The sequence below is a fragment of the Oncorhynchus clarkii genome, chromosome 18 (genome assembly GCF_045791955.1).
Source record: "Oncorhynchus clarkii lewisi isolate Uvic-CL-2024 chromosome 18, UVic_Ocla_1.0, whole genome shotgun sequence".
Lineage (NCBI taxonomy): Eukaryota > Metazoa > Chordata > Actinopteri > Salmoniformes > Salmonidae > Oncorhynchus > Oncorhynchus clarkii.
In genome coordinates, this window is record NC_092164.1 from 3,836,122 (window position 1) to 3,851,230 (window position 15,109).

The following is a 15,109-nucleotide window of genomic DNA, read 5'->3' on the forward strand; positions in this document are numbered from 1 at the left end:
AGAATGAAAACTTTTATGTAATCAATTTTAGAATAAGGCTGTAACGTAACAAAATGTGGAAAAAAATCAAGGGTTCTGAATACTTTCCAAATGCACTGTAGCTAATTTAGAAAAACAGGATTGTATTTTTCTCCCCTTTTTAACATTACAAATTAAAATGGAAATCAACAACTCTGTCTCTGTTGTCGTATGTTTCTTTCTAGTAAGTATTTCCCATCCTGGAGACTGAGACCTTGTGGAAATCTGTGGTAGAGAAGAATGTATGACAATTTGGACACTATGTTACCCTATAGTAGTTATCATCATCATGCTTTCCATAGTTTAGGCCTATAGCTACCTAGGCCTAGCTAACTAGTTATTGTGTTATCCAGCTAGCTATAAAAGTGCATGCTAACACGAAAGATTTGTATAACTAAAACAACATAGACCACACCTTGTTGTTTACAATGGGGACGTTTATTAGGAAGGCGAACCGTAAATTATACTGTTGTGGATAATCGTTATTGTGGCTAGCAAAGGTGAGCCCGGCTAACAAAGGCTAGCTAGCGAGTAGCGACCATAACATAGTTATTTGCCAGTTTATTTTAGGTAATTTAGCTACAGTGGCTAGTCAAGGTCAAAAAACTATCTATCGTGCTAGCTAATCCAAAACTCAACATACTACATGGTAAATATATTCGGTACAATGTGCTATGGTAACCTGTTAGCTGGCTAGCTAGCCTAGTTGGTAGGCCTAACACGTTAGCTTGCTACAGTTATGGCTCTTCCGTTAGCTAGCTAGCCTAGTTGGTAGACCTAACATTAACGCCAGCTAACGTTTGCTACAGTTATGCCTCTTCCATTGGCTAGCTAGCCTTCCGTTGGCTAGGTAGCTGCCAAATGCTAGCTAGCTAGTTATCTAACGTCCTATGCTAAATTGTCCAGCACTATTCATGTATTCCCAAAAGGAAACGAAACAAATTGCATGGAAAACGTACCTTTCTCTCTTCTGTCTTGACGTTTTTATCTTGTCTATAACACTCTTTTTCTTTCGCGGCAATCTATCATGTCCAGATTTTGCACACGGACCTTCTCGACTCCTGTTCTAAAGACAATCATGTACTTTTTACTCAATACATTTTCCATGACACCCAAAAGTACTCATTACAGTTGGAATGCTTAGCAGGACAGGAAAATGGTCCAATTCACATAGTTACCAAGATAACAACCCTGGTCATCCCTACCTCCTCTGAGCTGGTGGACTTACTAAACATAAATGCTTTGTTTGTAAATTATGTCTGAATGTTGGAGTGTGCCCATTGACCATCCATAATATATTTTTTAAATTGTGCCATCTGGTTTGCTTAATATAAGGAATCTAAAATTATGAATGCATTGACTTTTGCAACTTAAGTATATTTAAAACCAAATACTTTTAGACTTTTACTCAAGGAGCATTTTACTGGGTGACTTTCTATTAAGGTATCTTTACTTTTACTCAAGTATGACAGCTGGGTACTTTTTCCACCACTGGCTATTGGTTCACTGTAATTACAAGTAAGTACACTTCAAGATAGACTTCATTATCACCGGCCAAATCCTGTGTAGCACCTAGTAATTACATTGTACTTGTGCAGATATTAAATATACTCTGTGTTGTACTAGTGTATTTGTTCTCCCACTTGGATGTCACTTCCATGGGCTTTAAATTGAGGGCCAGGTTGTCAGGGTGGGTAATGTACAGGTACACATGAATTACTCCTAAAGATACACTTCATTTTAACTAGCTAAATCCTGTGTAAGAACTAGACATTACATTGCCTAAATACAAACACTACATGTGCTTTGAACGTTTCTTATTCCTCATCTGGAATGACACTTGTATTATATTTGTTTTTGTAAACTCAACCAAGTTAACTCAGATCGGACACTTTATTTTGGGGGCTCGTGCTAGACACAGCGTTGACTGTAGATATATTTTGAACAGTGCACATTAATGTTTAAGTAATTACATTTTTTATTTGACCAGGGAAGTTGACAGAACACGTTCTCATTTACAGCAACAACCTGGGGAATAGTTACAGGGGAGAGGAGGGGGGGATGAATGAGCCTGGGAGCTGGGGATGATTAGAGGGCCATGATGGTCAGAATGAGAATTTAGCCAGGACTCCGGGGTTAACACCCCTACTCTTCCTACAAGCAAGCTTCCTCTCTGGTTCCATTCCCCGATAGTAACTGGGTCATTATTGGATTGTGGTGGTACTGCTGTCCCTGGACTTTGGCACCATATAAAACACTTCAAAACGACAATACTTTTCCCCATTTTATTTAACTGTTATTTAATAAGAAACATATGTATGTCCTTTATACTGCAAAACATCTATTTGTGTGCATTGTAGCAATTACTGGTGGCTAAATTGGCTTGTCCCCATGGTGATGTGTAAAGGTGTAGTGACATGTTTTGAGTAGATAATAGACATGTAAATTATTTTGAATTCCATGAATTAAACAAAAACATTGTATTTTATGTATAGATAACCCAGAAAACAAAGGTTGATGGCACAAATTCATGTAGCATGTTTATTTTTCATTAGTATATCAATTAATTTCATTACAGTTATCCAAATACATGAATCAATGACTAAAATAATGAATCTAGTTTTAAAAGACAATTTAATAAACACATGTAGTCATTTCATAGCCTGTGTATCATTAAACAAAAGTCATTATGTAGTAAAAAAGAATCCACCCAAAGTAATGGTGAAAACAGATCATTACACCATCTCTATCTGATACATGTACAGTTGAAGTCAGAAGTTTACATACACCTTAGCCAAATACATTTAAACTCAGTTTTTCACAATTACTGACATTTAATCCAAGTCAAAATTCCCTGTCTTAGGTCAGTTAGGATCACCACTTTGTTTTAAGAATGTGAAATGTCAGAATAATAGTTGAGAGAATTATTTATTTCAGCTTTTATTTCTTTCATCGCATTCCCAGTGGGTCAGAAGTTTACATACACTCAATTAGTATTTGGTAGCATTGACTTTAAATTGTTTAACTTGGGTCAAATGTTTCGGGGAGTCTTCCACAAGCTTCCCACAATAAGTTGGGTGAATTTTGGCCCATTCCTCCTGACAGAGCTAGTGTAACGGAGTCAGGTTTGTAGGCCTCCTTGCTCGCACACGCTTTTTCAGTTCTGCCCACACATTTTCTATAGGATTGAGGTCAGGGATTTGTGATGTCCACTCCAATACCTTGATTTTGTTGTCCTTAAACCATTTTGCCACAATTTTGGAAGTATGGTTGGGGTCATTGTCCATTGGAAGACCCATTTAACTTCCTGACTGATGTCTTGAGATGTTGTTTCAATATATCAACATAATTTTCCATCCTCATGATGCCATCTATTTTGTGAAGTGCACCAGTCCCTCCTGCAGCAAACGGTTGGGATGGTGTTCTTCGGCTTGTAAGCCTCCCTCTTTTTCCTCCAAACATAACAATGGTCATTATGGACAAACAGTTCTACTTTTGTTTCATCAGACCAGTGGACGTTTCTCCAAAAAGTACAATCTTTGTCCCCAAGTGCATTTGCAAACCGTAGTCTGGCTTTTTTATGGTTGTTTTGGAGCAGTGGCTTTTTTCTTGCTGAGCGGCCTTTCAGATTATGTCGATATAGGAGTTTTTTACTCTGGATATAGATACTTTTATACTTATCTCCTCCAGCATCTTCACAAGGTCCTTTGCTGTTGTTCTGGGATTGATTTGCACTTTTCGCACCAAAGTACATTCATCTCTAGGAGACAGAACGCGCCTCCTTCCTGAGCGGTTTGACGGCTGTGTGGTCCCATGGTGTTTGTACTTGCATACTGTTGTTTGTACAGATGAACGTGGTACCTTCAGGCGTTTGGAAATTGCTCCCAAGGATAAACCAGACTTGTGGAGGACTACAATTTATTTTCTGAGGTCTTGGCTGATATCTATTGATTTTCCCATGATGTCAAGCAAAGAGGCACTGAGTTTGAAGGTAGACCTTGAAATACATCCACAGGTACCCCTACAATTGACTCAAAGGATGTCAATTAGCCTATCAGAAGCTTCTAAAGCCATGACATCATTTTCTGGAATTTTCCAAGCTGTTTAAAGGCACAGTCAACTTAGTGTATGTAAACTTCTGACCCACTGGAATTTTGATGCAGTGAATTATAAGTGAAATAATCTGTCTGTAAACAATTGTTGGAAAAACGACTTGTGTCATGCACAAAGAAGATGTCCTAACCGACTTGCCAAAACTATAGTTTGTTAACAAGAAATTTGTGGAGTGGTTGAAAATGAGTTTTAATGACTCCAACCTAAGTGTATGTAAACTTCCGACTTCAACTGTATCTACCAACTCATTCCCACAGAGAACTGCAGAGGGACAACTTGGTGTCAGAGCAAAACGTACTATATGTAAAAAAAATATATATATAATAAAAATAAAAAAAACATACCACACAATTTAGTATGTTATGTTACATTACATTGGCCTATAACTGTAATACGATTTGTAGGATGTATAGTATGTTACGAATTACATTTCGTACAATATGTTACAATTTTCTATACGTATGATATTTTACGAATTCCAATTTGTTGTTGCTAACATTAACATGGTAAGCACACTATATACACAAAAGTATGAGGACACCCCTTCAAATTGTGGATTTGGCTATTTCAGCCACACCCATTGCTGACAGGAGTATAAAATCGAGCACACAGCCATGCATTCTCCATAAACAAACATTGGCAGTAGAATAGCCTTACTGAAGAGCTTAGTGACTTTCAATGTGGCACCGCCAGTTCATCAAATGTCTGCCCTGCTTGAGGACCGCCGAGTGCTGAAGCATGTAAAAATGGTCTGTCCTCGGTTGCATCACTCACAATCAAGTTCCAAACTGCTTCTGGAAGCAACGTCAACAAGAACTGTTCATTGGGAGCTTCATAAAATGGTTTTCCATGGCCGAGCAGCAGCACACATGCCTAAGATCAACATGCGCAATGCCAAGCGTTGGCTGGAGTGGGGTAAAACTAAACGCCATTGGACTGACGCAGTGGAAACATGTTCTCTGGAGTGATGAATCACACTTCATCATCTAGCAGTCCGACGGACTAATCTGGGTTTGGTGGATGCAGGGAGAACGCTACCTGCCCCAATGCATAGTGCCAACTGTAAAGTTTGGTGGAGGACAACTAATGGTCTGGGGCTGTTTTTCATGGTTCGGACTAGTTCCCTTTGTTCCAGTGAAGGGAAATCTTACCGCTACAGCATACAATGACATTATAGATGGTTCTGTGCTGCCAACTTTGTGGCAACAGTTTGGGGAAGGCCCTTTCCTGTTTCAGCGTGACAATGCCCCAGAGCACAAATAGACGTCCATACACAAATGGTTTGTCGAGATCAGTGTGGAAGAACTTGACTGGCCTGCACAGAGCCCTGACCTTAACCCCATCGAACACCTTTGGGATGAATTGAAACGTTGACTGGGAGCCAGACCTAATCGCCCAACATCAGTGCCTGACCTCACTAATGCTCGTGGTTGAATGAAAAAAGTCCCCAGAGCAATGTTCAAAAATCTAGTGGAAAGCCTTCCCAGAAGAGTGGAGGCTGTTATTGCAGCAAAAGGGGGACCAAGTCCATATTAAGGCCCATGATTTTGGAATGAGATGTTCGACGAGCAGGTGCCCACATACACTACCGTTCAAAAGTTGTTGTTTTTTGTCCATTAAATAACATTGAATTGATCAGAAATACAGTGCAGTCTCAACGTCAACAGTGAAGAGGCGACTCCGGGATGCTGGCCATCTAGGCAGAGTTCCTCTGTCAAGTGTCTGTGTTCTTTTGCCCATCTTAATCTTTTATTTTTATTGGCCAGTCTGAGATATGTCTTTTTCTTTGCAACTCTGCCTAGAAGGCCAGCATCCCGGAGTTGCCTCTTCACTGTTGACGTTGAGACTGGTGTTTTGCGGGTATTATTTAATGAAGCTTCCAGTTGAGGACTTGTGAGGCATCCGTTTCTCAAACTAGACACTCTAATGTACTTGTCGTCTTGCTCAGTTGTGCACCGGGGCCTCCCACGCCTCTTTCTATTCTGGTTAGGTCCAGTTTGTGCTGTTCTGTGAAGGTAGTACACAGCGTTGTATGAGATTTTCAGTTTCTTGGCAATTTTTCGCACGGAATAGCCTTCATTTCTCAGAACAAGAATAGATTGACGAGTTTCAGAAGAAAGTTATTTGTTTCTGGCCATTTTGAACCTTTAATCAAACTCACAAATGCTGATGCTCCAGATACTCATCTAGTCCAACTTAACCAGCACAACTGTTTTCAGCTGTGCTAACATAATTGCAAAAGGGTTTTCTATTGATCATTTAACCTTTTAAAATGATCAACTTGAAATCGCTAACACAACGTGCCATTGGAACACAGGAGTGATGGCTGCTGATGATGGGCCTCTGTACGCCTATGTAGATTATCCATAAAAAAATCTGCCGTTTCCAACGACAACAGTAATTTACAACATTAACAATGTCTACACTGATCAATTTGATGTTATATAAAACGGACCAAAAAATTGCTTATCTTTCAAAAACAAGGACATTTCTAAGTGACCCCAACCTTTTGAACGGTATACTTTTCGTCATGTAGTGTAGTTGCAAAGTTGCTTATTAGCTACAATTGTCCGTGATGAGATTTGAACACGCAACCGTTGGGTTGCTAGACTTTCATGTTTTTGCTGATCCATCCATCCACCCGACCAACCACTATCCTATTGTTTTTGCCTTAAAAGGGACATTTTAAAATGTTCCAACTTCATATTTATCATCCCCATCCCCAGCACCACCCCAACATCAACATCTGTGAAAATGGCACGTTCTGTAGTAAAAAAAAGTTGGAGAAAGATGATTTCCAATGTCATAATTCTATAACACTCCCTTTCCTCTGCAGTTCTCTCACATTGAGAAACAATAGGATTACAATAGTATTCTATGCTTTCTTCTTGATCCAATTCACTGTTACCACTTCTTTTATGAGATGAGGATTAATCGATGGAGTGACTTTAATCTTAGTTGGTCTGAGAGAAGTGATGAGGCTTCTCTCCTTTATGTATACATTGATGTGTTTTTAAGGTAGCCAATCGGGAGAAACTCTTCCCACAGTCAGAACAGCAGTAAGGCTTCTCTCCTGTGTGTGTTCTCCGATGAACTTTTAGCTCAGTTGATGTTGTGAAGCATTTTTCACAGTCAGAACAGGAGTAAGGCTTCTCTCCTTTATGTATACGTTGGTGTGTTTTTAAGTTGCCCTGTTGGGAGAAACTCTTCCCACAGACAGAGCAGGAGTAAGGCTTCTCTCCTGTGTGTATTCGCTGGTGACATTTTAATATATCCAAATGGGTGAAACTCTTCCCACAATCAGAGCAGGAGTAAGGCTTCTCTCCTGTGTGTATTCGCTGGTGACATTTTAAGTTGCTCTGTTGAGAGAAACTCTTCCCACAGTCAGAGCAGCAGTAAGGCTTCTCTCCTGTGTGTGTTCTCTGATGAACTCTTAACTCAGCTGATGTTATGAAGCATTTTCCGCAGTCAGAGCATAAGTAATGCTTCTTTCCTGTATGTATATGTTGGTGGGTTTGTAAGTGGCTCTGTTGAGAAAAACTCGCCCCACAGTCAGAGCAAAAGTAAGGCTTCTCCCCAGCGTGTATTTTTAGGTGTGTTTTTAAGTTGCTGGATACGGAGAAACTCTTCCCACAGTCAGAGCATGAGTAAGGCTTCTCTCCTGTGTGTATACGTTGGTGTGTTTTTAAGCTGCTCTGTTGAGAGAAACTCTCCCCGCAGTCAGAGCAGGAGTAAGGTTTTTCTCCAGTGTGGACTCGCAGATGAACTGTCAGAGCCTGTGATGTTGTGAAACTCTTCGTACAGTCAGTGCAGGAATACAGATTATCTCCTGTGTGTATTTTTAGGTGTATTTCTAGTTTTGATAGAATTGGGAAAATCTCCTCACAATGTGGGCAGTGGTGAGACCTCTTAACTCTGTGATCTTCCTGCTGTTGCTCTCCGGATGTAGAGAATATCTCAACATGGTCTCCTGTGTGAACAACATCAGAAGAACCAGTCAGTTGGTGTGATATACATATGACTTCATAACAGTAGGCTGTACAATACAGGGAATAAAGCTATTGGGACTGTCCCAACATTTTTTTATTTATTCCTGGTCGACCGAGAGTCTTGTTTTCTTTCTACCAAAATGTTTACATTTTAAAACTTGTATTTTTCCATATATATGTGTTGAAATAAAATGAATCAAGAGGCAGCCAGAGATCAATATTGCCTAACCAGAAGTAAAAAAAAATCTGTTCCCGACTCTCCTTCTCCCGCTGGCCTTCTGTTATGCTCCTGACGTTGCCGGTCGGCAACCTTTTCCATTTGGAGTGCGAAGGTATAGTACCATTTCTACTGATTTGCCAGTTGTGATTTTCATATGCACATTTTCATGGAACGGTTTCATTTCATTCATAAAGTTTTCATATCTCAAATCAATGTCATGTGGTTCATCAAAATTCTATCAAAATGATACAAATCTAAAAGTAACTTCTATTGTCAATATGTAAAACTAGCTTTCATAAAGCCAACAAATAAAAACATTGCAGCGTGCAGGTAGAAAATATCCTGCTGAAAATAGTTATCCTATCAATCAAATTGGCTGCACATGGCCTGTCTGTAAGACATTTTAAACATTTGATCAACTATTAATTTGGTCTGGCCTGTGCTAGCAAACTTGCAACATTGTATCAAATATTTTGGGCCCTCAGAGTCTCCCGAGCGAGTGACAGACAGACACAGACAGACAGACAGACAGACAGACAGACAGACAGACAGGCAGACAGAGTTGTAGGCTATTTGCACAAAGGATAAGACGTTTCCACCGGATCAATGCATGACATTTTTTCCCCTTTCATGTTGAGTTGTTATCAAAAGGTAGAGAACTGGAATTTTTTGTAGAAACAGACTTCGCTTACTTGCTGTTTGAGATGAACATTTTTTATACGAGAAACTCCACAGTGACGATGAGTTAAGACAATCAGAAATAGTATCAGATCCCCAAATGGGCACATTTATAGGTCTACATTTACACAGAGGCCAGCTAGCCTCTAGGCCTACTTCTATGTGTAATCAGGCCAGGTAGCATATAGGCCTACTTCAATGTGTAATCAGGCCAGCTAGCATATAGGCCTACTTCTATGTGTAATCAGGCCAGGTAGCCAATAGGCCTACTTCTATGTGTAATCAGGCCAGGTAGCCAATAGGCCTACTTCTATGTGTAATCAGGTCAGGTAGCCTATAGGCCTACTTCAATGTGTAATCAGGTCAGGTAGCCTACAGGCATACTTCTATGTGTAATCAGGCCAGGTAGCCTACAGGTGTAATCAGGTGTGTGCCCTTACTCAACATTGACAGGAGCACTCTTAACAAAAGACAAATAATAAATTGTAAACTAGTAAATGAAAGGAAATAAACCAAAACCTTTCACACAAGCATAGCCAAGGTTGTATATGCTCTACAAACAACGTGTCCACTTCTACAATGACAATGGTAAGACTGTAATAACATATTGAATGCATTACCGTAACCAAACAAACATTGTAGATTAGAAATTATGGGAATTAAAAGGTAGGCTAAATGTACTACTAGTGAGCCATGCCCTCCGCAATGGACTAGTCCACCAAGACAGGCAAATGGACTAGTCCACCCAGACAGGCAAATGGACTAGTCCACCCAGACAGGCAAATGGACTAGTCCACCCAGACAGGCAAATGGACTAGTCCACCCAGACAGGCAAATGGACTAGTCCACCCAGACAGGCGTGAATCAGACAGATGTCTCGTGTATCATACATTTTTTATAAATACAGTATCAATCAAAAGTTGACACTCATTCAAGGGTTTTTCTTTATTTTTTCTATTTTCTATATTGTATAATAATAGTGAAGACATCAAAACTTTGAAATAACATATGGAATCATGTATTTACAAAAAAAGTGAAATCAAAATATATTTTATATTTGAGATTCTCCAGAGTAGCCACCCTTTGCCTTGATAAGGGCTTTGCACAGTCTTGGCATTCTCTCAACCAGCTTCATGAGGTAATTACCTGGAATGCATTTCAATTAACAGGTGTACCTGTCTTCCAGCTTCACCTCAGGTGGCAGACCAAATAAATGCTTCACAGAGTTCAACAGACACACCTCAACATCAACATTTCTGAGGAGACTGTGTGAATCAGACCTTCATGGCTGAATTGTTGCAAAGAAACCACTACTAAAGGACACCAATGATAAGAGACTTGCTTGGGCCAAGAAACACGAGCAATGGAAATTAGACCGGTGAAAATCTGTCCTTTAGTCTGATGAGTCCAAATGTGAGATATCTGGTTCTAACCTCTGTCTTTGTGAGACGCACACTAGGTGAACAGATGATCTCCACATGTGTGGTTCCCACTGAGAAGCATGGAGGAGGAGGTGTGATGGTGCTTTGCTGGTGACACTGTCATTGATTTATTTAGAATTCAAGTCGCACTTAACCCGCATGGCTACCACAGCACTCTGCAGCGATACGCCATCCCATCTGTTCTGCGGGATTGTCATTTGTTTTTCAACAGGCAAATGACCCAAAACACACCTCCAGGAGTGATCGAGTGCTGCATCAGATGACCTGGCCTCCACAATCACCCGACTTCTACCCAACCCAATGGTCTGGGATGAGTTGGAGCGCAGAGTGAAGGAAAAGCATCCAAGAAGTGCTCAACATATGTGGGAACTCCTTCAAGACTGTTGGAAAAACACTCCATGTAAAGCTGGTTGAGAGAATGCCATTGGATGGGGCCACAGTGTCTCCTGACCCCTCCTGTCTCAGCCTCCAGTATTTATGCTGCAGTAGTTTGTGTCAGGGGGCTAGGGTCAGTCTGTTATATCTGGAGTATTTCTCCTGTCTTATCCTGTGCAAATTTAAGTATGCTCTCTCTAATTCTCTCTTTCTTTGTTTCTCTCTCTCGGAGGACCTGAGCCCTAGGACCATGCCTCGGGACTACCTGGCATGACGACTCCTTGCTGTCCCCAGTCCACCTGGCCGTGCTGCTGCTCCAGTTTCAACTGTTCTGCCTGTGGTTATGGAACCCTGCCTGACCTGTTCACCGGACGTGCTACCTCTCCCAGACTTTTCATCTCTCTAGAGACAGCAGGAGCGGTAGAGATACTCTCAATGATCGGCGATGATCGGCGATGAAAAGCCAACTGACATTTACTCCTGAGGTGCTGTACCCTCGACAACTACTGTGATTATTATTATTTGACAATACTAGTCATTTATGAACATTTGAACATCTTGGCCATGTTCTGTTATAATCTCCACCCGGCACAGCCAGAAGAGGACTGGCCACCCCTCATAGCCTGGTTCCTCTCTAGGTTTCTTCCTAGGTTTTGGCCTTTCTAGGGAGTTTTTCCTAGCCACCGTGCTTCTACACCTGCATTGCTTGCTGTTTGGGGTTTTAGGCTGGGTTTCTGTACAACAATTTGAGATATCAGCTGATGTAAGAAGGGCTTTATAAATACATTTAAATATATTTTGATTTGTGTCCAAACTTTTGACTGGAACTGTATATAAGCTAATTATATATTTCCCGCTGCTCGATTTAAAAAAGCTTAGTAGACCAACAGCCTATCTATCAAACAAACAATTGACCAGTCGACTAAATGGGGTCTCAGTCCTAAAAGCTGTTCAACAGTTGAGGGCAAAAAGGGGATTATGAGTCATATAATCCTCCACTCACTATCACAAGGGTTAGTAACTACACAGACTCATTTCATATAATCCTCCACTCACTATCACAAGGGTTAGTAACTACACAGACTCATTTCATATAATCCTCCACTCACTATCACAAGGGTTAGTAACTACACAGACTCATTTCATATAATCCTCCACTCACTATCACAAGGGTTAGTAACTACACAGACTCATTTCATATCATCCTCCACTCACTATCACAAGGGTTAGAAACTACAGGCTCATTTCATAGAACTTGTTCAAGGATGTGTTAGGTTTCATTCTGTAAATCTGTCATATCAATAACTTATGGAGGTCTAATTTATGAAGATAACTTATAAATAGAACCTGCTCTTACCATCATAAACAGATTCCCCAATCTTCTCCTCCTCTTCTTCATCTTTAATGTTGACATTCAGCTCCAGGGTTTGACTGCAGTCTTCCAGCTTCACTGATGCCATTTCTGGATCCTGCAGTGCAAACTGGGCTCCACTGTCACAATCAGGACCCAGTGACTGTAGATTGGGTTTGTCCTCACTTTTGATGTTACCGGCCTCAGACATAATTGGAGTTGGCCTGTAGTAATGAAGAGAAAATGGCCCCCCCAAAAGTTATTGTCTGAGAGTTCTGGTACTAGATCAGGTAGCTAAACATTGAAAACAAACCATTTATTAATTTCACATTAGACAAAGTGCACACTTTAAATTACAGTGCACTTAACCTATAGTATATTTCCTAAATTCACATAAATGCTTAAATTACTCAAAAACATTTAGTACAAGGTTGCAGCATGTTTCAGGCAGCACTATGTACTATTTTCCTGAATAACCTTGTCTTCACTGTATTATTTAACTCTAATTGTATTTTCTGTTCACACCATTGAAACATTTATAGATAAAGATGGAAACAACTGAATGTGTCTGAATATTAGTACTAGAGGTCGACCGATTAATCAGAATGGCCGATTAATTAGGGACGATTTCAAGTTTTAATAACAAACGGAAATCAGTATTTTTGGGGGCCGAGTTGCCGATTTAAAAAAAACATTCATTCAAACAGCACTTTCGTGCGTTTTGCCAGCAGCTCTTCGTTGTGACTTCAAGCCTCTCAACTCCCGAGATGAGGCTTGTGTAACCTAAGTGAAATGGCTAGCTAGTTAGCACGCGCTAATTGTCGTTGTGTTGCTGGTTCGAGCCCAGGGAGGAGCGAGGAGAGGGATGGAAGCTATACTGTTACACTGGCAATACTAAAGTGCCTATAAGAACATCCAATAGTCAAAGGTTAATGAAATACAAATGGTATAGAGGGAAATAGTCCTATAATAACTACAACCTAAAACTTCTTACCTGGTAATATTGAAGACTCATGTTAAAAGGAACCACCAGCTTTCATATGTTCTCATGTTCTGAGCAAGGAACTGAAACGTTAGCTTTCTTACATGGCACATATTTTACATGAAACATATTGCACTTTTACTTTCTTCTCCAACACTTTGTTTTTGCATTATTTAAACCAAATTGAACATTTTTCATTATTTACTTGAGGCTAAATTGATTTTATTGATGTATTGTATTAAGTTAAAATAAGTGTTCATTCAGTATCGTTGTAATTGTCATTATCACAAATAAAATAAAATAAAAATTGGCTGATTAATCGGTATCGGCTTTTATGGTCCTCCAATAATCGGTATCGGCATTGAAAAATCATGCTGGAGTCCTGAACCAATTAGTGTAATTTAGTTATTGGCCACTAGATGACAGTGTTCAATATTTCAATATTTACAAACCATAGCACACAAGTTGAAGAAGACAGGGCACTAATAATTGGCTGATTACTCCTAACCCATAAGAATCCCCACACATTTGACTACTTTAAAATGGTGGAAAGCCTCAATGACAATGTCCATGCTAAAACGGGTTACATAGAGGTTGAGTCTTCTCTCCATCTCTATGCTTTATGCAGACACAGGCCGGTCCTGGCTGAAATACCGCCCTCCTCCTATGAACTACAATAGTCCTAGTAAGCAAAAAAAACATCTAAAATACTTATTTTTCCAAACGTTGAAGTTAGATTCATTTTAGGTTATGACTGAAAGTTGAAAAGTCATATCTGCACATTTAAAATAAGTATTTTCTGTACTTTGAAATCAGTTAATTGAAAGATGAAAAGACGTCTTGAGTGCACAGCATTAGAGTAAAGTAGGGTACAACACAGTACATTATACTCTACTATACTCAGGGCTGGGTGATATATACACTGCTCAAAAAAATAAAGGGAACACTTAAACAACACAATGTAACTCCAAGTCAATCACACTTCTGTGAAATCAAACTGTCCACTTAGAAAGCAACACTGATTGACAATAAATTTCACATGCTGTTGTGCAAATGGAATAGACAACAGGTGGAAATTATAGGCAATTAGCAAGATACCCCCAATAAAGGAGTGGTTCTGCAGGTGGTGACCACAGACCACTTCTCAGTTCCTATGCTTCCTGGCTGATGTTTTGGTCACTTTTGAATGCTGGCGGTGCTTTCACTCTAGTGGTAGCATGAGACAGAGTCTACAACCCACACAAGTGGCTCAGGTTGTGCAGCTCATCCAGGATGGCACATCAATGCGAGCTGTGGCAAGAAGGTTTGCTGTGTCTGTCAGCGTAGTGTCCAGAGCATGGAGGCGCTACCAGGAGACAGGGCAGTACATCAGGAGACGTGGAGGAGACCATAGGAGGGCAACAACCCAGCAGCAGGACCGCTACCTCCACCTTTGTGCAAGGAGGAGCACTGCCAGAGCCCTGCAAAATGACCTCCAGCAGGCCACAAATGTGCATGTGTCTGCTCAAACGGTCAGAAACAGACTCCATGAGGGTGGTATGAGGGCCCGACGTCCACAGGTGGGGGTTGTGCTTACAGCCCAACACCGTGCAGGACGTTTGGCATTTGCCAGAGAACACCAAGATTGGCAAATTCGCCACTGGCGTCCTGTGCTCTTCACAGATGAAAGAAGGTTCACAATGAACACATAACAGAGTCTGGAGACGCAGTGGAGAACGTTCTGCTGCCTGCAACATCCTCCAGCATGACCGGTTTGGCGGTGGGTCAGTCATGGTGTAGGGTGGAATTTCTTTGGGGGGCCGCATAGCCCTCCATGTGCTCGCCAGAGGTAGCCTGACTGCCATTAGGTACCGAGATGAGATCCTCAGACCCCTTGTGAGACCATATGCTGGTGCGGTTGGCCCTGGGTTCCTTCTAATGCAAGACAATGCTAGACCCCAT

The 15,109-nt window shown here is 40.7% G+C and overlaps 1 protein-coding gene across 1 annotated transcript; it reads right to left on the reverse strand.

Moving 5' to 3' along the window:
• Positions 1–5,852: 5,852 nt before the first annotated feature.
• Positions 5,853–12,423, reverse strand: LOC139372879 (zinc finger protein 135-like). The gene is made up of 2 exons (XM_071112733.1): positions 12,193–12,423; positions 5,853–8,101 (listed from the first exon to the last, which is right to left on the reverse strand). The coding sequence occupies exons 1-2, from the start codon at positions 12,395–12,397 to the stop codon at positions 7,086–7,088; spliced, it is 1,221 nt and encodes a 406-aa protein (XP_070968834.1). The 5' UTR covers positions 12,398–12,423; the 3' UTR covers positions 5,853–7,085.
• Between the last annotated feature and the right edge of the window lie 2,686 nt (positions 12,424–15,109).